This window comes from Pristiophorus japonicus, chromosome 18 (genome assembly GCF_044704955.1).
Source record: "Pristiophorus japonicus isolate sPriJap1 chromosome 18, sPriJap1.hap1, whole genome shotgun sequence".
Taxonomy (NCBI): domain Eukaryota; kingdom Metazoa; phylum Chordata; class Chondrichthyes; family Pristiophoridae; genus Pristiophorus; species Pristiophorus japonicus.
In genome coordinates, this window is record NC_091994.1 from 23,802,660 (window position 1) to 23,828,005 (window position 25,346).

The window sequence follows — 25,346 nt, forward strand, 5'->3', positions numbered from 1 at the left end:
CCTTCTCTTCCCCCCCCCCTTCTCTTCCCCCCCCCTGTCAGAAACACAGACACTGACACACTGGCGGGGGGGCATCCCAGCATGCTGTTGGAGGGCTCCCGGTGCTGCAGTCGGTAAGTAGAAAATGTTTTATTTATTGATTTAAAAATTTTTTTTTTTATTCCTTATTAATTTTTTTTGATTTATTGGTTGATTTATTGATGTTTTTATCATTAATTATTGATGATGGCTCTTTATTTGTAAAACTGAAGTGTTTAATGTTTGTAAACTTCCCTTTAACCCCCCCCCCCCATTCCTTACGCCTGATTTGTAACCTACACCTGATTTTCTAAAGTGTAGACAAGGTTTTTTCGAGCGTACAAAAATCTTCACTTACTCCATTCTAAATTAGTTTGGAGTAAGTTTTCACTGCCAAAACTTTGAAAACAGGCGTAAGTGGCCGGACACGCCACCTTTTGAAAATAAATTCTGTTCCAAAGTGAAACTGTTCTAACTGACTAGAACTGGAGCAAACTAAATGCCGAGAATTTGAATTTCTAAGATACTCCGTTCTACACCAGTTGCTCCAAAAAATCAGGAGCAACTGAGGCCGAAACTTGGGCCCATTATTTCAATTTTGGATGGTGTGGGTGGGATTGGGTGAAATGTAAATCTAGATATAATTAAGTTGCTTGTATGATTTTCTATTGGTAAATTCAGTTATGATTCCCTGAGATTGGTGGTGCTGTCTCGGAGCCTAATTGAAGCACATCACTGGGTATAATAGAAATGACCAAGTGGGTGGGTGCTCTTACTGAGAAACAAATTTACTCTTGAGCTTGCCTAATGAAAGAAGTCTCCCATTTAATACAGTGGAAAGGGACAACTCAGCCCATGAAACTGAACACTCGGCCTTGCAATGGCCTGCTACGACATATTCTGCAACAGGTCTACAACCACTCGGTGACTGATCCAGAGAAACTGAACAATTATGAACCCTTTTCCCCCGAGGTTTATGGAGAAACCTCCTTCGATTTAGTCGCTCAGATGATTGATGAGATCAAGATGACTGAAGATGATACGTTTGTTGATTTAGGAAGTGGTAAGAAACAATTTCTTTGGCCAATTTTACTAAACTGTTGATTGAAAAATAATTATGGATAAAAACTGATGAGGCTAACTTATAATTTCAACTGTGGCATTTGGTTAATTGGTCTGCGGTCTGAGTGTCAATGTAACGGTTGTGTTTTTGTAATGCTATCATAAGACAATAGAGTAATTTACATGAAAAATAGAAAATTCTGATTATGTAGCGGTTGTGCAACACACTAATTTGCATTGTGTAGCCAGTTGTACTGATTAATGCTAATTTTCTTCCCTTCCCCCAGGAGTAGGTCAAGTAGTGTTACAAGTTGCTGCAGCTACACAGTGCAGGCATTATTACGGTGTAGAAAAGGCAGAGATACCTGCAAAATATGCAGAGGTAAGTGCAAAATATTTTGAAAAATGCCCATAGAAAAACCATAGGCCTAGAAATTGAGGTTGGAGGCGTACCTCTGGAGTAGGCCGCCGCCCCACGAAATAGTTACGAAAATGCCTTCTGGCGTCCAGGCTGCCAAGAGTTGCGGTCTCGGGCATCGAAGCAGATGACAGGCGGTTCGGAAGCATACCTGCGATCACGTGGGGCCCGGTCCTCCAATGACCAAGGAGAATTCCATTGCAATAATTTACGAAGGGAATCTCCTAATGATACACAATGGAATCCCCAAATAATTATACAATGTACAGAAATGCCATTTTATCCATAAGTTCTCCATTGTACCAACCTCAATTTAAAAAAAAAAAGTATTTTTTAAAAACATCATGACGAATGTAACCGGGGCCAATATTTTCCTAAACTCATTTAAAGTGTATATGTATAATTTTGGATTTTTATGTTTTATTTAAGCCTTGCATATACCCATACGCTGATGCAAGTAGGCCCTACGCCTGCTTTTACCAGCTGTAAGAGTTGCGTGGGCAGTTGGCCGAATAACCCAACTCTGCGCTGGCAATACTTAGTTTTCAGGCATTTCGAATGATCTGTCAAGTCGTACCCTGGCCGATCACAAGTTAGGATTGTGCATGTGTGGAAATCCAGAACTTGCGGGGCCTTTCAAAGGGAATTCAACAGCATACATCGTTGCAAGACACTGCAATTTCAGGGCCATAGTAAAATTATTTTTTTCCCCTATACAGACAATGGATACGGAGTTCAGAAAATGGATGCGATGGTATGGGAAGAAATATGGAGAGTACACAGTAAGTTTGTTTAATGCAAAGCTTCAGACACCAAATTTAAAAAATCTTTCAATTCTAAGAATTAAATTCTAAAAAAAAAAATGTTTTCTTAGAAATTTTTCAATTAATTTTCTTGCATCTGCGTGCACTTCCTGTCTACAAAACATAACTTTGTTTTGTTGCAGTCTCGTCGGTGTCATGTTTTCCCCATTATAAATTTGCTATAAAATGCATCTGCATGCTCTGGTCCAGTTATCCCCTCATGTCTCACCCCATTTCACCTAAAGTTTACACTTGGTCTTGACTCCTCAGTCAATAACACACAAATGTGTGCGAGATATGCGTACATTTCTTTGCCGGTCGAGCTCCCTTGCGCTCTGTCGCCGGCCCACGCACACTCATAATCCTCGTCTGCATATTTCTGCGCTTTTCTGCTTTGGTTTCTCTGTTCTTGTTTCTCCTTTTAATCTTTTGGATGGGTATTGTGCAGAGAAGGGAGCTGCTCAGGATCCAGGTTTCATTTTCTGGTGCCATGTGTGAACAATGAGCCCTTGGCTGCTCGTATCCTAACTGGCTCTGTCTGTTTTTCCTACTCTCCCCTTTTATTCTTTCCATTATGACCTTCCCTTAATATTACTCACTTTTCCTTTCCTTCAGTTGCCAGAATGACTACTGGGCTTGACTTCTGTTGCTGCCCTTCTTCCCCATACGCTCTTCTCTCTCTACCTCTATCCAAATACTACAATCGTTTTCTTGCTAGTTTCCCAGCCTCTACTCGATAAACTCTGTTACACGCATCCTGTACCCTTACCCACCTGTACTAATCTACATTGGTTCCCTGTCTTCCATAGGTTTCATTTTAACTTTGTCTACAAGTCTCTCCTTCCCCACTTGAACTCTGAAATGTTCTCCAACTCTATCTATCTTCCGACATGCCCTGTTCCTCTGATTCTGACCTTGTGTGCACACCCTCCTCTTGACCCATCATTGCCATGCAATAGGGATAGGCCATTTGGCCCCTTGAGTCTGTTCCACAATTCAATTAGATTATGACTGATCTGTACCTTAACCATCTTTGAGTCACTTTCTCTCTGGAACAGCCTCCCTAAGTCTTAAGCCCCTCTTTCCACTAAAAAATATCAAAATCCATAACTTCACCCAAGCCTTTGCTCATCTTTTCTAATCTCTCCCTCCAATCTTGGTGTCTGCTTCCCTTGTTTAAGTCTATTTGTGAAGTGCACCGTCCTTTCAGATGTTAAAGACCTTGCACTTGGGGGTGCAATCACAGTTATGAAAGCAAAAATGACAGTCAAAATTGTGCACAGCAAGGGCCCCTAAACAGAAAATGAATGAGCACATAATCTGTTTCTGGTGGTGAATGTTGAAAGACGAATGGTAGTCAAGGTACTGGGAGAACTTGATGACCATCTTTAGTCATGCCAAGGTATCTTTTGCACCACCTGAACAGGTAGAATGGGCCTTTGTTTAATGTCTCGTCCAGAAGATGGTATCCTCCCACAATGCCACACCTCCTCAGTGCTGCACTGAAATGTCAGCCTATGTACTGCAGTCTGTAGCATTGCTTGAATTCACAACCTTTTGACTCGAAGGACAGTGCACAAAGCCGATCTGACACTAAATGTAATTTTCGGTTACATGTAACCTTGTTTCAATTGCGACTGTTTCATGATCTTTGTGCCTTGTTTTTTTTTAATCTGCATGTTGAATACCAGTCTGATTATACTACGTTGACAATTCGATACGAATTTTCTGATCTTGTATGCCCACTTCTATTTTTTTGAATGTAATTTTATGCAACACTATATCTCTGCTTTTAACTTGGTCATTTGGACTGTAGGGAGACATCCAAGTATTTATTCTACAGATCCTTTCTTCACTGGAAAGGCTGGATTGTATGAGTCTCAGGCTTTTCTGGTACTCATCAGGGTTATTGTGTGATCGTTTTAGAAGTGAGTGAGTGCTTTTTATAATTGTGGAAGGTAGGAACTTGTATCTTGTGTCCCTTTATTTTGCATTAAGACCCAGAATTGATCAGTGTTGTAATGAGTTTCTGTAGAAGTCTCAATAAAAGATTTTTGTGATTCTGTACTAACAGTGACATTTCTGATGAGTTGAAATATTGTAGGAAAAAAATAGCTGAACTGTAGTGTGAATTTAGAACCTTTAAGGTTACTGAAGAGGCACAGTGGAGACCAGTTTGTACTTTACCAGTAATTGCTAACGAATTAAAAAAAAATGTGCAACAAATTGGGTAGTTTTGATACTCGTAAGTTTTGTGTCTCTATTTTTCTTCAGTTGAAATGCAACTCGTGCTCAAATGTGAAAGATAATTTTATATTGTGATTTGAGCAGTTTCTATTTCTTTCAGCTGGAAAGAGGTGATTTCCTATCAGAGGAATGGAAAGAAAAAATTGCAAGTACAAGGTGACCGTCCAACAGTAATACATAATTCAGTTTACAGTATATTAAGATATTTTTTAATGGCTGTCGAGAAGGTATGTGCATTTTGTCCTTGTGGTGGGGTAGATAATTTTACAAGTGAGACTTCAGCATTTGATAATCAGTAACTGTTAAAAGTAGGGTATAACTTCTGCATCCTCCAATCTTGGTACAATTACTGTTCACAAAATGTGTTCCAAATTTATGCTTAGCCTCGGTCATCATTAATCGCCTTCAGTATTCTGGAGTGTTGACAATCTGGGCCTAGTGACTTATAAACCTTAAGTCCTTTTCAATGCAGTTTAATTTTTATTGTATACATATTTGGGTGGCACTGCCATCATCCTCCTGATACTGTTGCAGTCATGCCATCACCACCTTCAGTAAAGAGCAAAATACTGGAGTATGTTTCTAAAGATTATGGTCTTTCATGAGTAGCCCACTCCTCTTGGTTGACTCGTCATCTTGCTTTAGGTGTGTTTATAAACATGCTGTGCTATCCTGTCGAACACGGGCTACTTACTGCCACCTCCATAATATGGCCACAGCTGCCCCTACCTCAACCCATCTGCTGTCAAAACCCTCATCCAGACCTTTTATTACCTCCATACTTGACTATTCGAATGCTATCCTGGCAAACTTCCATCCACCAGCCTTTGTAAGCTTCATACCATTCAAAACTTTGATTGTATCCTATCCCATACCAAGTTCCGTTCATCCTTCACCCCTGTCATCCCTGATTTACATTGGCTCTCAATCGCCCAACCTCAAATTTAAAATTCTTATCCTCGTGTTTAAATTTCTTTGTGGTCTTGCTTCCACCCTAATCTTGCAACCTCCCATAGCTCCCCTCCCCTGAACTCTCTTCCTCTGACTCTGGCATCTTGTGAAATCTCCCATCTCATAAGTCAACCATTTTGTGTGTGTGCGCTCTGCTGCTTAGTCCCCCATCCTCTGGAATTCCTTCCCTAAAACTCCTTGCCCCTCATCCTCTGTCTCATCCACTCCTTAAAACCCACCCCTCACCAAACTTTCGGTCACCTTGGGTAATATCTCCTCCTTTGGCTTGGTGTCTGTTTTTTGTTGATTGCTGTGTGAAGTAGCTTGGGAAGTTTTTCTATGTTCAAGGCATTATATAAATGCCAATTTTTCCTTTATTGCTCTTGTTGAATGTCAGTCTGTTTAACAGTTTCAGTACTTATGCTATTTTTTTTCTGATTGTCTTCTGCAATATTAGCCTTCATTTTATCCTATCAATCCTTCTTGAACTCTATGTTGGACCTAATCATCTTTGTTATCATCCATGGAATTCTCGAGCTTTATTGCAAGCCTTTTTACTCCTGGATGGAATCAATTTGGTATTTAGTGACCTGAAACGTTAACTTTGTTTCTATCTCCACAGATGCTGCCTGACCTGCTGAGTATTTCCAGCATTTTCTGTTTTTATTTCAGATTTCTGGCATCCACAGTTTTTTGCTGTTTAAGTCTTTGTTCTGGTTTTACATATAATTTGAGTTTGTTTCCTTGGACTTTATTTGATTACCAGTACATTGTGAAATTTAATGCATTCATTATTGTCAACTGTTCTTGGGCACAATATATTCTAGTAATATAAACAGTCAGTAGAAACATTTATTCATGTTTGACATGTTCTTTTGTTCAGTGCTTAGTTATAATATAAAATGAACATTATCACAAGTATAAATTGACAATGATTGCACACTGTTTTATGTTGCATTTGTTGATGGAGAGATTATATTTTCAGTATTTCTTTACAGTGTTGTGTTTGTGAATAATTTTGCCTTTGGTCCCGAGGTGGATCACCAGCTGAAGGAACGATTTGCAAACATGAAGGAAGGTAAGAATACTTGGTCTTTTTTCCCCCAACTTTTATTAGCATCAGAAATGGACTTCTTCAAACCAGCAACTCCATTGTTCCAAATCTACCCTTATTCAGAAAGTAAAATAAGTGACTTAGCAAAGCAGTGGATCTTTGAGTTGAACTTGGACTGAGTTTACACTCTGATTGATTTTCCCCTAACTTCTATTGTTAGGCTACAGCTCTTAAGTAATAATCCCAGTTTAAAAACCATGGCTGTTAACGCTACATATTTTGTAATCTTGATAATGCTATAGGTGGACATGGAACTATCCAATTCAAAATTCCTTAATAGAATTGCATATAACAGTACTGATTACTGGCTATTTTTTGGTCAAAGTAGGACTTGATTACTTAAATCAGCATTACATATGCAATATGTGGTTTTGATTGTGCTTTATGACCTGTTCAGATTGTCACGAGTGAATTAAAAGTTGTTTAATCTTGGGGGGGTGGGGGGGGGGGGGGAAACTTTTTTCAATTATGCTCCAGTCATATGAGGCTTTATGCTAGATGTACAATTTTGCAGAATTCACTCAATTGGTTGTTCTTTTAGTTGTGTTCTTGATTTGTGCAGACATTTTGTATTTAAATTGAGATCAATCCATGTAAATTATATTGAAAAGTGGATTGCTTTTTAAAAAAATCATTTGAAAGGACATGCAATACATTTTGAGGAGTTTGAGACAGTGTTGTAATAGAAACATAATTGGTTCCCATCATTGTTACAGGTGGCAAAATTGTCTCTTCCAAGCCCTTTGCACCATTGAATTTCAGAATAAATAGCCGGAACTTGAGTGGTAAGGTTTTATTTGTCTTGGGTTTTCACATCTTGAACTGACTGCGATCTGGATATTTTGGACGCTGATGTAATATGGCTCCAGCATCCTGACCGCTCACCCCTTAACCAGTTGTTGCGAAATCTATACACTTATGAATTAAATTGCATGATTCATGACAAATTTCTTGAAAGCTTAGCTCAACGTTTTTCATATTAAATTGGAGGTGATGTATTGGGAATTTTGATGTTTGTCTCTGCTCTACGCTTCTGTGCTAGGCCGGGTACTTGAATCAGCTCATGGTCTCTATTCCTGAAAAGAATATAAATGTATACTTTCTAATTGAAATGAGATTTCTGTGCAGTCCCATTCTACATTCTGACACCATTCCAACTGGATTTGATTTGGTAGTGGATCAAGTGATTGTTCAATGGAATCCAAGTTGAGTAGTTTTTTTATTATGGCTGGTAGAAATGATCCTTGTACTGTAATGCACTTTGTGCACTATGCCGATGTTCTTGTAAATGTGCAGCTACACAGCCCTTCCCCACTTAGTGTGAGCAGAAATTCTTAACTGCATGCTCACATTGCTGCTTGGATGCTATTAATCCTGCAACAACATTGATGGTGCATTGCTGCAGGAAATTGAGTAAGATTGAGCAGGAAATTGCCCAAGTTTTTGAGAAGCATTTAACACTATGCTTTAGTGTAGTTGGCAATAACAACTGACATTTGGATAATATCTTTAATGTAGAGAGCATCCTCGGGTGCTTCAGAAAACAGAAACTGGTGGAGAGCAATAATTGAAGAGTTGGGAGAGCTGACTGAAAATCTGGCCAGAAATATAGCTGTGAAGGAGGCATCTGAAGACTTGGAAATAGTAGCATAGCAGAGATTTAGGAAAGGAGGCATGGAGAATAGGGTCAACATGTTTGAAAGTTTGGCCACTAATGCGGGGGGAGCAAGGCACAGAAGATTGGAAGGGCAAGAGCTGGAACATGGTTGCAAGTGGTTATAGTTAGGTCATGGAGGAATTTGCAAAAGAAGATTCTGATTCACGTATTATGGGACAGGTAGTCAGTGAGGGTTGGCAAGAATGGAGGTTATGAGCGGACAGAATTTGATATGGGACAAAGTAGACAATGTAGTTTAGGATGAGTTTGTTAGGAGCATATGAGTGTAAAATATTTACATTTTAAATTCTAAATGTATAAAAAAAAACACTGCTTTCTCTATTAGAAACACCAACCTCAACATAAATACAGAAACTGATGAAATGGAAAAATGCTGCTGTACACAAATTGAAAAGTCAAATATTTTGAAACTAAGATACATTTTGGAGAATTTTGGAAGTTTTGATCTTTGAAGCTGCAAGCCATTTTTGTGATATTTAGAGTTTTTTTCAGTATAGTTATAAACATTGTTGTGAATGTAAATGTTTACCTGGTTTGAGTTTTCTTTTGAAGAAACTATGCAGACTGTTAAGAAATATCTGGTTGATCCAATGCAATCTTCTTTATGGCGGTAGCAAAGAAAATCAAATGTCAATATCTACCTTTTTGATATCCAGGCCAAAGCTTCCGGTTTAATAACGTGGATACTTTGTAGACTACCTGCTAATTTCCTCAAGGCAGTGCTCAATTATGTGCTCCAGGTTCTCATTAGGAGCTCTGCAGTCGCATGGTGGGGATCCTTTAATCTTCCATCAGTTGGGATAGATTGCATTGAGGAGCTTATTAAAAGTTTTGCATGGGGAAGCCTGTTCCTTGCAAACAATTGTGTGCTGATATTTGGAAATGGATTCCAGTCAGCACTCATTATTTGAAACTTGGTAATCAAAATCATGCAAGCTCTTGAATTGTTTGTGTAATATTATAATCTTGTATGACAAACTTTTTTTTGTACTTCTGTGTTGCTCTTTGAAGATATTGGCACTATCATGAGAGTTGTGGAGTTATCACCACTGCGAGGCTCAGTTTCATGGACTGGTAAACCAGTCTCCTACTACCTGCATACAATTGATCGGACCATAGTAAGTAGTATGTTGTCGTTTTAGTTGCTGGGAATGTCAATTGCTGTTTGGAATGGGGGCGTGGGTGGGGGGAGAGTGGTGTTACTAGCAATCCTCGCTAGTTTTAATGGTTTTGTGTCATGGCCATTGGAATTGCAGCTGATTGAATTTATTGTTTTAAGTATTGACGAGAAATATGCTGTGGGAGGCAAAATATTGCTTTTAACAAGGTGGCCATAATGTTTTCATTTTCTTAAAGTTGCTCTTTACTTTGAGAAATCTGTACACTTTGCCAATTTTTGTTTAATCGATTTTATATTTCCCATCAAGATGCTTTTTTTTTCATTCTACGTATGCTATATTAGCTCTATGCTTAGTTGCAACTCTTGTAAGTTTGCCATCTCTGGCTGAAGGAATTGTCTCAACTTAGTTTGATGTAAACTGGGAGATTTTGTGGTGCTGGATTAATTGCAGAATCTTGCTTCCATTGTTCAGTTACTGGGAGACTCAAGTTGGTAGCCCAGCTGGCCTGGCTGGCTGTGGGAGATTTGGGTGGGGCTAATCTATTGGCAATCAACTTGCCTATATTTTTCTTTTGAAGCACAACCAGAAAGTGTAGGAAGAAAAGTAGAATATTTTTTAAATGGTGAGAAACCATTAAATGTTGGTGTTAAGAAGGATTTAAGTGTCCTTGTGCATGAAATACAAAGTTAGCATGCAGGTACATTAAGCAATTGGGAAAGCCAATGGTATGTTGGCCTTTATTGCAAGGAAGTCTTGCTGCAATTATACACGGCTTTGGTAAGACTACACCTGAAGTACAGTGTACAGAAATCGTGACTCTACCTCAGGAAGGATGTACTTGCCTTGGAGGGGGTGCGACAAAGGTTTGCTAGTTTGATTCCTGGGATGAGAGGGTTGTCCTGTGAGGAGAGATTGAGCGGAATGGGCCTATACTCTAGTTTAGAAGAATAAGAGATCATCTCATTGAAACCTGCAACATTCTGAAAGGGCTTGACAGGGTAGATGCTGAGAGGTTGTTTCCCCTGGCTCGAGAGTCTAGAACTAGGGGGTACAGTCTCGGGATGAGGGGTTGGCCATTTAAAACTGAAATGAGAAATTTCTTCATTCAGAGGGTTGTGAATCTTGAAATTTATTACTCGAGAGGGCTGAGTGTGCTCAGTCATTGAGTATATTCAAGACTGAGATCGATATTTTTAGACTCTTGAGGGAATCAAGGGATATGGGATCGGGTGGGGAAAATGGAGTTGAGGTCGAAGATCAGCCATCATTGAGTGGCGGAGCAGTCTTGAGAAGCTGTATATCCTACTCCATTAATTATGTTCTTGTATTCTTCATGTGAAAGGTTTATTTTTTCATTTCAGCTTGAAAACTACTTTTCTAGTCTCAAAAATCCAAAACTCAGGGTAAGTTTTTTTTTGCTTGCTTAATAAATTTATTGCAGTCAGTACGATGTCAAAGAAGGTTACTCTTAATCCAGCATGTGTATTTCTACCTCTGGGCACTGTCGAAGTATAATCATCTGAAAATGTGCAATGTATTGCTAATCTTTTTTTTATCAGTCTCTCTTCCTCTTCCTCCCCCGCCCCCCCTCTTTCCTCCCCCGCCCCCCCTCTTTCCTCCCCCGCCCCCCCTCTTTCCTCCCCCGCCCCCCCTCTTTCCTCCCCCGCCCCCCCTCTTTCCTCCCCCGCCCCCCCTCTTTCCTCCCCCGCCCCCCCTCTTTCCTCCCCCGCCCCCCCTCTTTCCTCCCCCGCCCCCCCTCTTTCCTCCCCCGCCCCCCCTCTTTCCTCCCCCGCCCCCCCTCTTTCCTCCCCCGCCCCCCCTCTTTCCTCCCCCGCCCCCCCTCTTTCCTCCCCCGCCCCCCCTCTTTCCTCCCCCGCCCCCCCTCTTTCCTCCCCCGCCCCCCCTCTTTCCTCCCCCGCCCCCCCTCTTTCCTCCCCCGCCCCCCCTCTTTCCTCCCCCGCCCCCCCTCTTTCCTCCCCCGCCCCCCCTCTTTCCTCCCCCGCCCCCCCTCTTTCCTCCCCCGCCCCCCCTCTTTCCTCCCCCGCCCCCCCTCTTTCCTCCCCCGCCCCCCCTCTTTCCTCCCCCGCCCCCCCTCTTTCCTCCCCGCCCCCCCTCTTTCCTCCCCCGCCCCCCCTCTTTCCTCCCCCGCCCCCCCTCTTTCCTCCCCCGCCCCCCCTCTTTCCTCCCCCGCCCCCCCTCTTTCCTCCCCCGCCCCCCCTCTTTCCTCCCCCGCCCCCCCTCTTTCCTCCCCCGCCCCCCCTCTTTCCTCCCCCGCCCCCCCTCTTTCCTCCCCCGCCCCCCCTCTTTCCTCCCCCGCCCCCCTCTTTCCTCCCCCGCCCCCCCTCTTTCCTCCCCCGCCCCCCCTCTTTCCTCCCCCGCCCCCCCTCTTTCCTCCCCCGCCCCCCCTCTTTCCTCCCCCGCCCCCCCTCTTTCCTCCCCCGCCCCCCCTCTTTCCTCCCCCGCCCCCCCTCTTTCCTCCCCCGCCCCCCCTCTTTCCTCCCCCGCCCCCCCTCTTTCCTCCCCCGCCCCCCCTCTTTCCTCCCCCGCCCCCCCTCTTTCCTCCCCCGCCCCCCCTCTTTCCTCCCCCGCCCCCCCTCTTTCCTCCCCCGCCCCCCCTCTTTCCTCCCCCGCCCCCCCTCTTTCCTCCCCCGCCCCCCCTCTTTCCTCCCCCGCCCCCCCTCTTTCCTCCCCCGCCCCCCCTCTTTCCTCCCCCGCCCCCCCTCTTTCCTCCCCCGCCCCCCCTCTTTCCTCCCCCGCCCCCCCTCTTTCCTCCCCCGCCCCCCCTCTTTCCTCCCCCGCCCCCCCCTCTTTCCTCCCCCGCCCCCCCTCTTTCCTCCCCCGCCCCCCCTCTTTCCTCCCCCGCCCCCCCTCTTTCCTCCCCCGCCCCCCCTCTTTCCTCCCCCGCCCCCCCTCTTTCCTCCCCCGCCCCCCTCTTTCCTCCCCCGCCCCCCCTCTTTCCTCCCCCGCCCCCCCTCTTTCCTCCCCCGCCCCCCCTCTTTCCTCCCCCGCCCCCCCTCTTTCCTCCCCCGCCCCCCCTCTTTCCCCTCCCGCCCCCCCTCTTTCCCCCCCGCCCCCCTCTTTCCCCCCCGCCCCCCCTCTTTCCCCCCCGCCCCCCTCTTTCCTCCCCCGCCCCCCCTCTTTCCTCCCCCGCCCCCCCTCTTTCCTCCCCCCCCGCCCCCCCTCTTTCCTCCCCCGCCCCCCCTCTTTCCTCCCCCGCCCCCCCTCTTTCCTCCCCCGCCCCCCCTCTTTCCTCCCCCGCCCCCCCTCTTTCCTCCCCCGCCCCCCCTCACCCCATGCTCGCATTCTGAATGAAAGTTGTTTCATATATTTATACAGGAGGAACAAGAGGCAGCTAGACGTAGACAACAAAAGGAAAACAAAGAAAATAAGAGTAGTACAACAACTCCAACCAAGGTACCGTGGAGAGTTCATATGAATAAAATAAGTTTTGACAGCCTATCAAAAAATATTAGAGCTACTGTAGAAAGCTATTTGGGTAGTTACAACTTGTAGTTCATCTCTGGTATTTCTCTCATAGTCGACAGTCATTCGATGTCTATGAAAAGCTTTTGTAACTGTTAAGAATTTTATTGATGACTTGTGAGCAGTTTTTCTCACCTTGCACTACTTTGATATTCTCTCTTTGCATGTCCTCAAATTTTTACAGTTTGGTGTTCGAATGCTTGCTCTGTCTCGTGCGATCACTGCCTAGTTATTTTAGTGAAGGCATTCATGCATGTTGTAAATTAAGTACCATATTTTTAAGCCTTTCCTGAAGTACTCCTTTAAACTGCTGGGCCAGTGATTGTTTTCAAAGATTCTAACAATTATGTAGAATATGGTAGAGGAAAATTGGTATTTCTTACGGAAACACAAAAATATGTCTTGGTTTTTGTTTTCTGAGTTATTAATGAAGGAATAATGTCTTTTGTTTGTAGTCCAGTAATTGTGGTGCTATCATTGGCAGGATTCTGGTCCTGAAGAGGAAAAAACTGGGGTAACCGGGATTAAAAAGACAACTTCACCTGCTAAACCACGCAAGAGCAAGATAATTAATAAAGGCAAGAGAATTGCCGTTAGAAAAAGAGGGCGCCCCAAGAAAATGAACACTGCAATTTCAAAAAGGAATACCAAGAAAAGCCAATCTGCACTGGATCTTTTACATGCTCAGACTTTGTCGGCATCCTCACCTCAGGGTAAGTTAAGCAGTCAGCTGCTTTTACTTTATATGGGTGGGCAAATAATAAATCTTGTATAGAATCATAGAAATTTACAGCTTAGTCCGTAGCCCTGTAGGTTACGGCGGTTCAAGTGCACATCCAAGTACTTTTTAAATAGATTGAGGGTTTTTGCCTCTACCACCCTTTCAGGCATTGCGATCCAGATCCTCACGTGAGTGTAAAGTTCTCCTCAACTTCCCTTTTAATCCTTCTACCAATTACTTCAAATCTGTGCCTCCTAATTATTGACTTTGCTAAGGGAAATAGGTCCTTCGAATCCATTCTACGCCCCTCAGAATTTTATACACCTCAATTAAGTCTCCCCTTGTTGTGGTATATTGTATTTTCAGTTGTGTTCACTAATTTAAACAGTCACTCATTTAAACAGTCACCAATTTTGTAAAAGGATGAACTGAAGTTTACTTTTACTTACCAAATAGACATTTAATTTGACCACTGGTTTATTCTATGGTTCTGAAAGTTCCTATTTTATACAAATTCTCATTCAGACATCCATTCCCTCACCTACAAATATGTGCAGATTGTTGGTGTCCACTTGCAATGATTTTCTCGTCATGTGGGATTGAATTGGCTGCTTGCAAAAAAGAAACTGATCACTTTTATTAGTTTGCTGATTAGTTACTGTGAATAATACAGGCTATAACCAATGTATCTAAACCTGGCATAGAATAAGGCAAATCTGGAAGCATATACTGTAATTGACAATAGATGCCTTAAAATATTAATTGTACAATTCTGTTACTCATAGCTGTATCCTATTTAAAAAAAAATACTTTGGAACAAAAACAATTGCCACTAAAGTTTGTACTTGTTTCAAATGTTCTAATTTAGGTTTTTAATTGCAACAAATAGGGTTCTATAATAATTTGGCTTTGCCTGCATACATAGCATGCTTCTCTGGCTTTGTAGCTATGTTTGGTAATGTTGGATGATTTAGTTGAATCATTTGTATTGAAGCCTGAATGAGTGTTGCTATAAGCTATATCACATGGAGTTAATTGTAACTAATGATTATAAACTGATAGTTTGGAAAGCCAAGTGTATTGGTTTCATTTTTCAGATGCATACAAGTCACCTCATAGTCCATTTTACCAACTACCTCCCAAAGTGCAACGCTATTCACCCAATCAATTTTTACTGGGTCCTACACCACCTGCACTACAGAAGCTGCTTGGTGAGTACTACTGTGTTTTGGTGTTTGTCTACCTGTCTTAAGTTCATGGCTATTCTGTGCGCTCGATTTATGTAAATTTAATTTTGATTCTTTGTTATCGTCTGTAAGCAGCTGCCAAGTCTCCAACACTATTCTATTTAACTTAATTACTGCTATTGTTTGCAGTTTGCTACTCACTGCTATTTTAATTTTTTTTAAAGCTAGCCATGACCGCCAAAAATGTCAAGTGCTCAGGCTTTATTCATTATTGTTTTTACTGAGAATTGTCTAGTCCAATTCTTGATTCAATGCCCAAGTTACTTGACATAGGGCTGTAATTTGCGGCCCCTATGGGTGCATACAAAGCGCATGCGCTAAAACCCGGAACTTGCGATCTGTCAAGAATCTGACACAGTACAAATCCCCAGGAAAACGGCATCCACGGGCGGAGAGTTGGGCTATTTGCCCACCACCTGTGCAGCAAATGCCTGTGAAATTCTTACGTCTGCTTTTACCAGTGTAAGAACAGAAAAAATATTTTTCAATAAATTGTACATTTAAAATACTGTGAAATAAGCTAAGTTTATTCTTGGCCCCTTCAAAATATGTACATTTTTCAAAATAAAATTTTTGCTTAATATTTAATTAAATTTGATATTTAAATGTGTTTTACATTTTTTTTAAATTTGAAGTGTACATGTATTTTTGGGAATATTCCCATTCACACGTGATTCTGTACATGCATACATCCTCAAAAGTATGAATGGGGATCCCTTTTCATTAGCTGGTCCGGCACATGTGATTCCAGGGGCGCTTGCAAACCAGCTGCGTCCCTGGGATACTCAGGCCTACGCATAGAGGCCCAGGATCGCAAATCACCGATCATCAAGTAAGTTCGTAGATTTTTTTTTGCTGGTCGGTGGTATCCGCCCGTGGCCCAATGTTTTTGAAATGGTAATACAGACATGCAGATTTGATAATTTGAAATTTCACTTCAATGTTTTTAAAAAAAAAAACAATGTTTCTTTCTATTTTTATAAACATAGTAGTTGCTATCCGGATGGAATTAAATCCTGTCATTTTGTACTTTGACTATTTAGACTACTTTGAAGGCAGAGATGATTGACCTGCATGAACAATCTTGGAATCTTAAGTTTATTGCAACATTGTTGTTGTTTAACAGCCTCCTACTTGATATGTCTGAGGAAATTCAGTAATCAAGCCAATTTTATACTTTGCATTGTCCTGTTGGAGAACTCCAACTGCTTCCTTGTCTGTTCATTGGCATTCATGTATGCCGCATTATCTCAACCTGTTATAACTTGTAGCCCATTTGGATGTTTCCAAAGGGCATCTGGGATCCCTTGCATGCAAATCTGATTGCAGGTATTTAGGATGCAACTTTGGTTTCCAAAGGCACGGGAGCAGGTCTTTAGAGTATAGGTAGTGAACTATGGATCCTTATTTTGCCCAACCATGGGACAAGAACTGGGCACTCTGAAAACTGCAGGAATACATAGATATGAGAGATGAACATGTATACTTGTGCACAAATTGTCCTCAGCATGGTTATAAAGTGTCATTGTGCAGCAAGTGTGTGAAATCTTGGGAGAGCTGCTGTAACTTGCTGAGTTTGATAGTTAATCCTTAATTGCTTGGAAATTGCTTGAAAGTAGCCAAAGATGCAAAGTAAAAGCTAGTGCTTTGTAGTCCAGCTTGTTTGGGAAAAAAAATGCCAGTAAACTGGATAATATTGTTTGAATTGGCAATTTTTTTTAACACTTAACATGGAAACCTTTCTAAGTTGGAATAATGCTGCAGTTATACATGTCAAAGTGAAAGATTCCCATTAGCCAAGTAAACTGTCAACATTTAAGTCCCTGGTATTTATAATAATGGCCTGCGGATTCTGATTGTAACTTGCCACTTTGACAGCAGCTTGATGGGAACTTAGTGAATTCAACATTCTATTTGGAATTATGCAGTGGGCAGCATGGCTGATTGGCACCCACATGATATTCGATCAGAATGAATGGATTGAAAATATTGCAGGCTATAAATTGGGTGTGCTAACATTTATGCACAAATTTTTGACGTGGGTTCCTTTTGCATGAAATTCTGTACTGGGGGCACGATTGATGAGACTTACCCCATAGTGTCTTAGCAAAACTGAGTTTGAGTGATTCTAGTAATGATTCCTTGGCAGATGATACCGTGGTCGAAGATAGTCAGCTCGACATTTTGCTTTTGCACTGCTTTAAAATTATGTGGAAAGAACTGGCAGATGTAAAATCTATCAGACTCCTTGCACATTATTAACCAGAAACTGATACGATGTGACAGGTATCTGTTACGGCAAAATCAGCGGATGGACTCTTGAAGCTGAGCAACCTTCATTGATCTTGGCTGAAGATTGCAGTCTACAAGCCCAAAGTTATAGGCCTTCTGTATACGCCAACCACATGGGATGCTGCTGGTAAAATAGTTTTTATTTTTGACTTGATTACATCCAACTAAAGCAAGGATTGAGTGCTTTTTATGTTGCTCTCTTTTCACCTTAAACTTTATTCAAAAAGTGTGAAATGGAAAAAGTCTAGAATGAGACCAAAAGCACAGTTCAAGAGGAAGGTTTTAAGGAGATTGTTGAAAGGTGGCACAGAGCAGAAAATTCTATGGGACATAGTGGCTGAGTGAGTTGCTGCTGATGGTGGAGCGCAGGGATTCAAGAACAAGTGGAAGTCCAGTGTCTGAGCAGAGGTATGGTTGCAAGGCAGTGGGGCATCACCAAGGTAGGGTGGAGTGAGGCCGTGCAAGGACTATAGGAGGAGATGAACATTTTGAAATGGGAACACTTGCAGTGCTTAGCCACTGGATTTGGGAAAGGATGGGTATTTGAGGATATGGATGAATGTACACGATGCAGTTGTTGGCATGAGTTGGTTCTTGTGAAGGGTTGATGCTGGGTGACCACCTAGAATAGCTTTAGAGAAATTCAGCTTTGAGGTGATGAAGGCATGGACATTTGAAGGGGAGAGAATGGGGTACAGGTGGATAATGTTGCAGAGATGGAAGAGAACGCAACATAAGATCATGGAGCAGGCCATTTGGCCGCTCGAGCCTGCTCCACCATTTAATACGATAATGATTGATCCGATCATGGACTCTGGTCCACTTCCCTGCCTGCTCCCTGGTTGAGCTGGACATCAGGGGTCCACATTTGTCGCTGCTTGAGATGACAGCTGGCTGAGTTGATGGACTTGAAGCTGGAGGAGTTGATGGGAGACAAAGAGCAAGACTTCATTTTGCCAACCTTCAGCTGGAGACCGTTTTAGTTAATTTATATCTTGATTGACAGGCAGTTTGAGAGCATGGCAACAATCATTAAGTCAATAGCGCAGGCAGTGAGGTAGAGCAGTGTTGTCATTGAGCATATAGAAGCTGCTTAAAGACTGTGTCATACAGGTAGTGAAAAATAAATGGCCGAGGATGTACTGTGAATTATACTGGAGGTAGGTGTATGAGCAGTGTAGTACTTTCTTTGCTATTGATTTAGAGTGGAGCCAGAGACATTGGTGTCCAAGGTGCACTTCAGTGTAGAGATTGAAAGCTGATGGAATGATGTCTAATGAATGTGTAGAGGTCAAGGAAAATGAGAAATGGGGAACCATCGTTGCAATTCCACAGGATCCTGATTGTGATTTTTGACTAGTGGTTTATGCTGTGAATGAGGCAGAAGCATGATTGGAGGGATTTGAAGGGGTTGTGATGGAGAATTATTGTAGTTAACATTAAATTACACTCCACCAGTTCCTTTATTAAATTACTTCCCTACTCCATAGCTGCAAGTCAGGTTACCAGCTCCTTGGGTCTTTGACTGCCATGCTGTATCCTACTGCTAGGAATATGGCCCAAAGTGAGTTATCCTCCAATTGTTTTGTTTTGCTTTCATTTGTCTGTTTTGCACATCCTTAATGGACAGACTAAAAGCTTACAGTAGGGTAAGTATGGTGCAACTCTGTCATATTACACAGTGGTGTAAGATGGTAATACACCCATTCATATACTTGTTGGGGTGTCTGGAACTAGGGGCCGCAGTCTCGGGATGAGGGGTAGGCCATTTAGAACCGAGATGAGAAATTTCTTCACTCAAGAATCTTTGGAATTCTCTACCCAGAGGGCTGTGGATGCTCAGTCATTGAGTATATTCAAGACTGAGATTGAAAGATTTTTGGATATGAGGATAGTGTGGGAAGGTGGAGTTGAGGTAGCTGATCAGCCATGATTTTATTGAATGGAAGAGCAGGCTCAAAGGGACAAATGGCCTATTCCTGCTCCTATTTGTTATGTTCACACTGCTGTACCTTTTCTTAAAATCGTACTGCGAAATGTGATATTTTAAATACTGTTATTCCACAGATTTGTTTTACTTATCCTCTATTGCTGGAATGTTAACTTACTAATGTTTATGCATTTTAAGTACTTCAGAGCTACATTATAATTAAGTTTATTTGAAGAGCTATTTTGTGAAATCCATCTCAAAGTTCTGAATTCACTAATTCGTTCAAAATACAGAAGGTTTTGAACATTTCCCTCCCGCGTCCACATAACTATTTTCCTTTTTTTAATTGTTTTATTGATTGAAGGAATGTGTTCATTTTTTAAAAAAGTACAATACATTAACTAGTATTGATCAAATCCAGAGTCTTTCAGGTTACAATATCTGCAGTTCATGGCATATATGAAGACACCTCAGTACAAGACAAACTTACAGCAGTTATTGGACCAGGAAAAGGTACATCTTTGGATCATTCCACATTAAATTCTCATGGTAAAACATTTGATATTCTGTCAAAATTAATGGACTGCAAATAGTGCAGGCTGTTAATTGGGCGTGCTGATCTAAATGGCCAAATACTAATGGCAAAGTTTGCCCCATGGTATTTTGACAAAATTGAGCTTGTGTAATTTGTAGGAAAGGTTCCTTGGCAGATGATAGCTTTGCCTCCCCTTTTAATTTCTTTCTCTTTTCCCCCCCCCCCCCCCCCCCCTCAAATTCCCTTCACTGTTCCCATCTCACCCCTCCCCATCCCTATCTGCTCCCCTCCCCTCCCCCCTCACACTTGCTAGCTTTATGAAGGTATTATCTATTATGATTCAGGTAATTTCTGCAAAAGTCAACTTTCCTGATGATCAGAAAAGTGATATTGATGTAGTGACTGTAGGATGAGGAATGAGCCTGGTTTCCATTGGTATGTTCACTTGAAACGATCTTTGAAATGCAACGTTAAGCAGTTAGCGTTCACGCTGGAAAATTTCAGCATTAGTAAATGGAGGATTTTGCTGGCTACATCATTAGAGAAACCTATAGTTTATAAATATTTTTGGGTTTAAAATAAAAGCAATTTAAGGTTAGCAATGAGCCCGAACTTAGTACAGCAATTGACGTAATTATTTTAAGTTTGACAAAGTTCAGAAAATGCATGCCATTAAGTAAGGTAGCTGTAAATGAAATGTAACATGCTTGTTTCTTTTGCAGTTGAAGAATATGCAGTTGACGGGAACAGCACAGCAGCTGTTTAGGCACTGTCAGACACAGAAAGAAGAAGTCCGCCTTCTTTTTCAGCAAAAACTTGAAGAGGTATAAACTGTGGCCACATCTGTAAAATATAAAGCTGCTTACCAAGAATTGCATTTCTCTGAATACAGGATTTTCCCCCCCTCTATCGGGCAATTATAAACTACAAGTTGACATTTTATGTAGAACCCTTGCTGGAGTTGACTGCTATGCATCGCTGACTTTTTTGTGTTTATTGTTATCTAAGGTTTTGTGGCCCAATTCTCTCTCTCCTCAGTGATTGCAGTTAAATGCCTCAAGTTTTTTAAAGGAAAGCTTTAAGTGTAAATTCTCAATAGCACGCATTAATGAGAAATTCTGATCGTGCCCCCCCCCCCAAAAATAAATTAATTAAATTGGGGCACTGTTGTGAACCACTACTTAGTAACTTAGTGGGCCAGAAATTGCGGTCGGAGGCTTCCCACGGGTGGATGCCTCCTACCAAATTTTTTTTTTAACGGAAGTACCTGGTGTTCTCGAAGGGACGAACACTTCGGCTCCAAGGCCTAGATTTGCAGCCCAGCTTAGGCTCCGCATCCCAGGATCGTAAGCGCATCCTGGGTTCATGAGCCTGGACCACCAGTGAACCTGGAGTATTCTCATTGATAATGGTGAGTTCTGTTTGAATGGAGCTCCCATTACTATCAGAGAATACCCCCAAAAACACAAACACAAAACATACATTTAAAAAAAAAACACCTCACATATTTAAAATTAATTGAAATTGAATTAAATTAAATGTTTTACAAAAAAAAATTTTGAGATGTTTTAATGGGGTTAAAAATAATATGCTTTTTGCGCCTAAACCCAGAACTTCAGCGGCCTCTTCGGGCATGTGCGCACATTGTACGCACCCGAAGAGCCTGCAATTTATGGCCCAGTGTATTTATGGAAGATGGAGATTCCCTGAAGAAATATTTTGCCGGAAGTCTTCCAATCAGCTGAGTATGTTTGGATACAGCAATCAACAAATTAATTTTCCAAAATATTTTCCGATCAAAGTGCCAGTCAGACTTTGAAAGAAAACAATATTATTTTGCAAAACTAATAGAATAAAGCAGTAATGTGCTTGTGTATGAACTTTAGTGAAGAATTGAGAATTCTCAATTGCGGAATGTTTTAAATTTGCCACCCCCACCCTTTTTTCTTCCAGTTGGGTATAAAGGCCATGACATTCAATGATTTACTCCAAGCACAGAAAGAGATCATCGCTCACAACAGGCAGCTAAAAGAGCAGACCAAGCAGCTGGAAAAGGATAATGGTGACCTCAGGAAACAAAGTCTACAGCTGGTAACTATTTAATGGGTTTAGAGTGGGATGTAATTAAAAATATGGCATTTTTGAATCCTGTAGCAGGCTGAGCTGCTTGACCTTTTGTGGTTGAAATTAGAAGGCACCAGTTATAGTAGAAGTTAATGCCAAACACGGCACTGAATTATTTTGCCTTGTGATTATGGCTATCTCTATATATTAAAAACATAATTTTTTAATAGTTTTTTTAGGGAATACAATGGAATATCCATCTTCAGTTCTGATCGTCATCAGTTTTTTAGGAGCTGCCGAGTAGGGATGGGCTGCATTCCCCAGGAGGGAGAAAATGAACATTGTTTTCTCTTTCGCAGCTCCTCAAAACAAGTTAATGGTCTAGATAGAAATGAAGGTTGGCTTTCAGCATGCAACATTTTTAAGGTGAAGTGACTTATGAAGGTAATATTGTAGGATAATTGGCCATTTGTTAAAACATTTAGGGGACATTAATGTTCAGATTATGATGGATCTGGAAATATGAGCACTTTTATTTGCGTGAGGGGAAGTTAAAAGGTTTTTTCATTTGCTGACTTGGATCATAACTGTTGCAGTTGAAAGCACGATGTGAAGAGCTAAATTTGGATTGGTCTTCTCTGTCTTTGGACAACCTGCTGAAGGAGAAACAAGCCTTGAAGAGTCAGATTTCAGAAAAACAAAGACACTGCTTAGAACTTCAGGTAGGATGGCAACAAGCTGTTACTTCACTAATTTTCTAAACAGAAGTTCAAAATTTTGCCGTTTGGTTTCCCATGTGCAAGCAGCGTCTCCTTTGGGTGAATCCAAAATGACACACTTAATGGAAAATTGAAACACTGTCCACCTTTTGGCAAAGTTAAGATACATGATCATTGATGATCAGCCAGCTTGGCTCATTAATGGGATTAGGAGGACGGGTAGACTTGTAACTAGGAGCTGAGATTTTCCCCATTCAACTCCTTTTAAGTCGTTTCTGACATGGGTGGTTTTGGTTGGAGAAATGGTGGGAAGCCCTGTATTGTGGATTTATATTGGGTTAAAACAAATAGTACCTTTGCACACATCAATGAGTCCTAATCCTTGACTCTTAGTCCCTGGGCTTGGTGAGGTATGTCCATAAGGGCATAGAGTGCACACTCCATTATCAAAGCAACAAAACACTTCTTAGCAGCTTAGTTTGGTGACTATCGGGCACTGGGGCTGACAAAAAAAAGTTGAGAGATTGGGTAAGCTTCTATTTTACACAAACTTGTCTTTATTTAACGAGGTCTTGTAGCTATACAATTGGGGCAGAATTTATTTTCTCTTTAATGGTGATTGTAGGGTCTCCTATTCTTAGCAGTTGACCGGACTCGAGTCCGGTGGTAGTATCCAGGCAAACTTTTTTGGCTCAGTTACATCTTGCAGTTCGTAAGAATAAAGCGCACTCTACCGTGTGTTACAGCTTCAGTTATAGTCGTGAACGTGGGGGTCTTCCCATTCCTTGATTGGGCCCCCCTGCTGTTATTGGGGTCAGTTTGTCGACTCCGGACTGGCCGCTGGTTCTGAACCAGCTGTCCATTGTAGATAGCAGTCGCCTTGGTCTTCCTCCTGCTGTTCACTGTTTCGCAGCATGTTCGTTATCTGGTCAGAACAGCGCTTAACCCTGTGACTCTGCTTTGGCCCAAACCACGCTGCAACCTTTTCCATTGTTAGTGAGTACATCCACAGCTACTCTATAATTATAAATTAATCAGGTCCCACAATTCCCCCTTTGATTCCCTCCTTATCCGGAATCATAACGCCCAATTTTATATATATCTCTCCTCTTAAGGTGGGTGGTGAAAGCCCCCTTCCACATTCCTTATTCCGGGGTTAGTCATTGTCGTCATACGCATAGCCAAACATCTAATCAAAGCAAACACACAGTATAATGCTACTATTACAGCAAATACAAATATAATTCCTTGTACCAATGAGCTGCCCAAGGAGCCTAGCCATCCTGTGGCCCAGCTCCACAGTGTGGTCGCTGGGGGTTGTTTCAGGTGTTCTATCTCCTTTTTGATGTAGTCTGCTAGGTTGGTTATATCCTCTGAATTATCCAGGATATACATGCAACATTCGGTGCCGATCAAGGCACATGCGCCCCCCCCACCCCTCTGCTCGGATAAAGTCTAAGGCCACTGCGAATGGCCACCATTTCAGTGTTTATTTTAAGTAAGGCTCCCACGGTATCATAAGCCACCTTTTCCAGGACGGGTGCCATGTTAATGGACTCCCTTACTAATTTACCAGATCCATACCAAGGAACCAGAATGGCGAAGAACCATTCAGTCTCAGTAATCGCCCGTTTACTCCTTTGTGGAGAAAACAACCCTGGAAGGGAAGTGGCGTGGTGAATGTTTGGTATCACATAACCCACATAACGAGATCCTGTCCAGTTCTGTGGCAACCAGGAATAAGCTCTGTGGCCGCAAATAAAGTAGGTACTGTTGTATGGGGAATATCGGTCACCTCCTATCACTATCCATCCTTGTGTAAAGTTCTGGCCCGGGGTGGTCTTATTCGGGAAATGCAGGAAGCTCTGCATGTTCCTTTTGTCATATTCACGTTTTGCCGACAAGTACTATTCCCCATTTCCTGCCCTCCGGTTTGGTTTCTGATCAGACATACTGACCCTTGTGGCCTTCCTATCCCTGATGTGTTAGTGAGGGCCAAGAACTGGAGCTTTAGGATCTGGTTATAATTGGGCTGATACCACCCCAAAAAGGTGTTTAACCCATAACCTGCTGACTGCCATTCGGCCTTTGGTAATCCTAGTCTTCCCCAGACTATTGGCCCTGTTCCCGTTGGTGCGGTTCTGGCTAAACCATTCTGCCATCTGATTCATTGAGGGGAACCGGTCTCAAAGGAACTCCTCCCTTTGAATGGATCGGTACCTGCGCATATACCCAACAACTGGAGATGTTGACTTCCTTAGCATAGCTATATGACATGTACATAAATATTTACATGTAGCTCCATGTTACACAGGGGTAGGGTCAGACCCACGAGTACAATCAGTCCAAACATTTTGTTCAGTTCTTATAGTCTGTTTCCGATACGGGTGCCCATTTAACGTGCGAGGCGTGGATCCAAGCCTCCTTCCCTTGGATTTTAACCGCCGATTGGGTCGTCAGTAATACTTGGTACGGTCCTTCCTACTTGGCTCCCAGCGGTTCTTTATGTATTTTCTTTACGTATACCCAAACTCCTGGGACGATATCGTGTCCTCCCTCCGGGGGCTCCCCCCAAGCCACTTTTACCTGTTGGGAAGCAGAACTGATAGCATTTGTTAAATTCTGGCAATATTCCAACAATGTGTCTTATCAGGTGACATTGGTCTCCCGGTGATCACCTCCAAAGGGCTTAAGCCCGTGGTTTGGTTTGGGGTGGCCCTGATGCTACACAAGACCATTGGGAGTGCTTGAGGCCACGAGATCCCCTCATGGTGGTACTTGGCCAGTTGTCGTTTCAAAGTTTGATTCATGCGCTCCACTTGACCTGACGACTGTGGGTGATAAGGGCAATGTAGATTCCATGTGATGAGCAATCTGCAGACCTCTTGGCACACGGCTCCAGTAAAATGGGTCCCCTGATCAGAGTCAATACTTGCGGGGACT

The 25,346-nt window shown here is 42.3% G+C and overlaps 1 protein-coding gene across 8 annotated transcripts in view; it reads left to right on the forward strand.

The window, feature by feature from the left end:
- dot1l (DOT1-like histone H3K79 methyltransferase) overlaps positions 1 to 25,346 on the forward strand; it is a 92,002-nt gene that overhangs the window by 23,326 nt on the left and 43,330 nt on the right. For 7 of the 8 annotated variants that reach the window (XM_070859767.1, XM_070859770.1, XM_070859768.1 and 4 more), the window contains exons 5-19: positions 853 to 1,081; positions 1,368 to 1,462; positions 2,218 to 2,280; positions 4,649 to 4,704; positions 6,498 to 6,577; positions 7,330 to 7,398; positions 9,303 to 9,409; positions 10,774 to 10,815; positions 12,749 to 12,826; positions 13,380 to 13,608; positions 14,714 to 14,827; positions 19,507 to 19,598; positions 20,343 to 20,444; positions 21,574 to 21,711; positions 22,281 to 22,406. In XM_070859767.1, coding sequence (XP_070715868.1) covers positions 853 to 1,081; positions 1,368 to 1,462; positions 2,218 to 2,280; positions 4,649 to 4,704; positions 6,498 to 6,577; positions 7,330 to 7,398; positions 9,303 to 9,409; positions 10,774 to 10,815; positions 12,749 to 12,826; positions 13,380 to 13,608; positions 14,714 to 14,827; positions 19,507 to 19,598; positions 20,343 to 20,444; positions 21,574 to 21,711; positions 22,281 to 22,406 — 1,620 coding nt within the window. Of the gene's footprint in view, positions 1 to 852; positions 1,082 to 1,367; positions 1,463 to 2,217; positions 2,281 to 4,648; positions 4,776 to 6,497; positions 6,578 to 7,329; positions 7,399 to 9,302; positions 9,410 to 10,773; positions 10,816 to 12,748; positions 12,827 to 13,379; positions 13,609 to 14,713; positions 14,828 to 19,506; positions 19,599 to 20,342; positions 20,445 to 21,573; positions 21,712 to 22,280; positions 22,407 to 25,346 lie in introns of those variants that run through there. The other variant, XM_070859772.1, reaches the window with a different exon arrangement.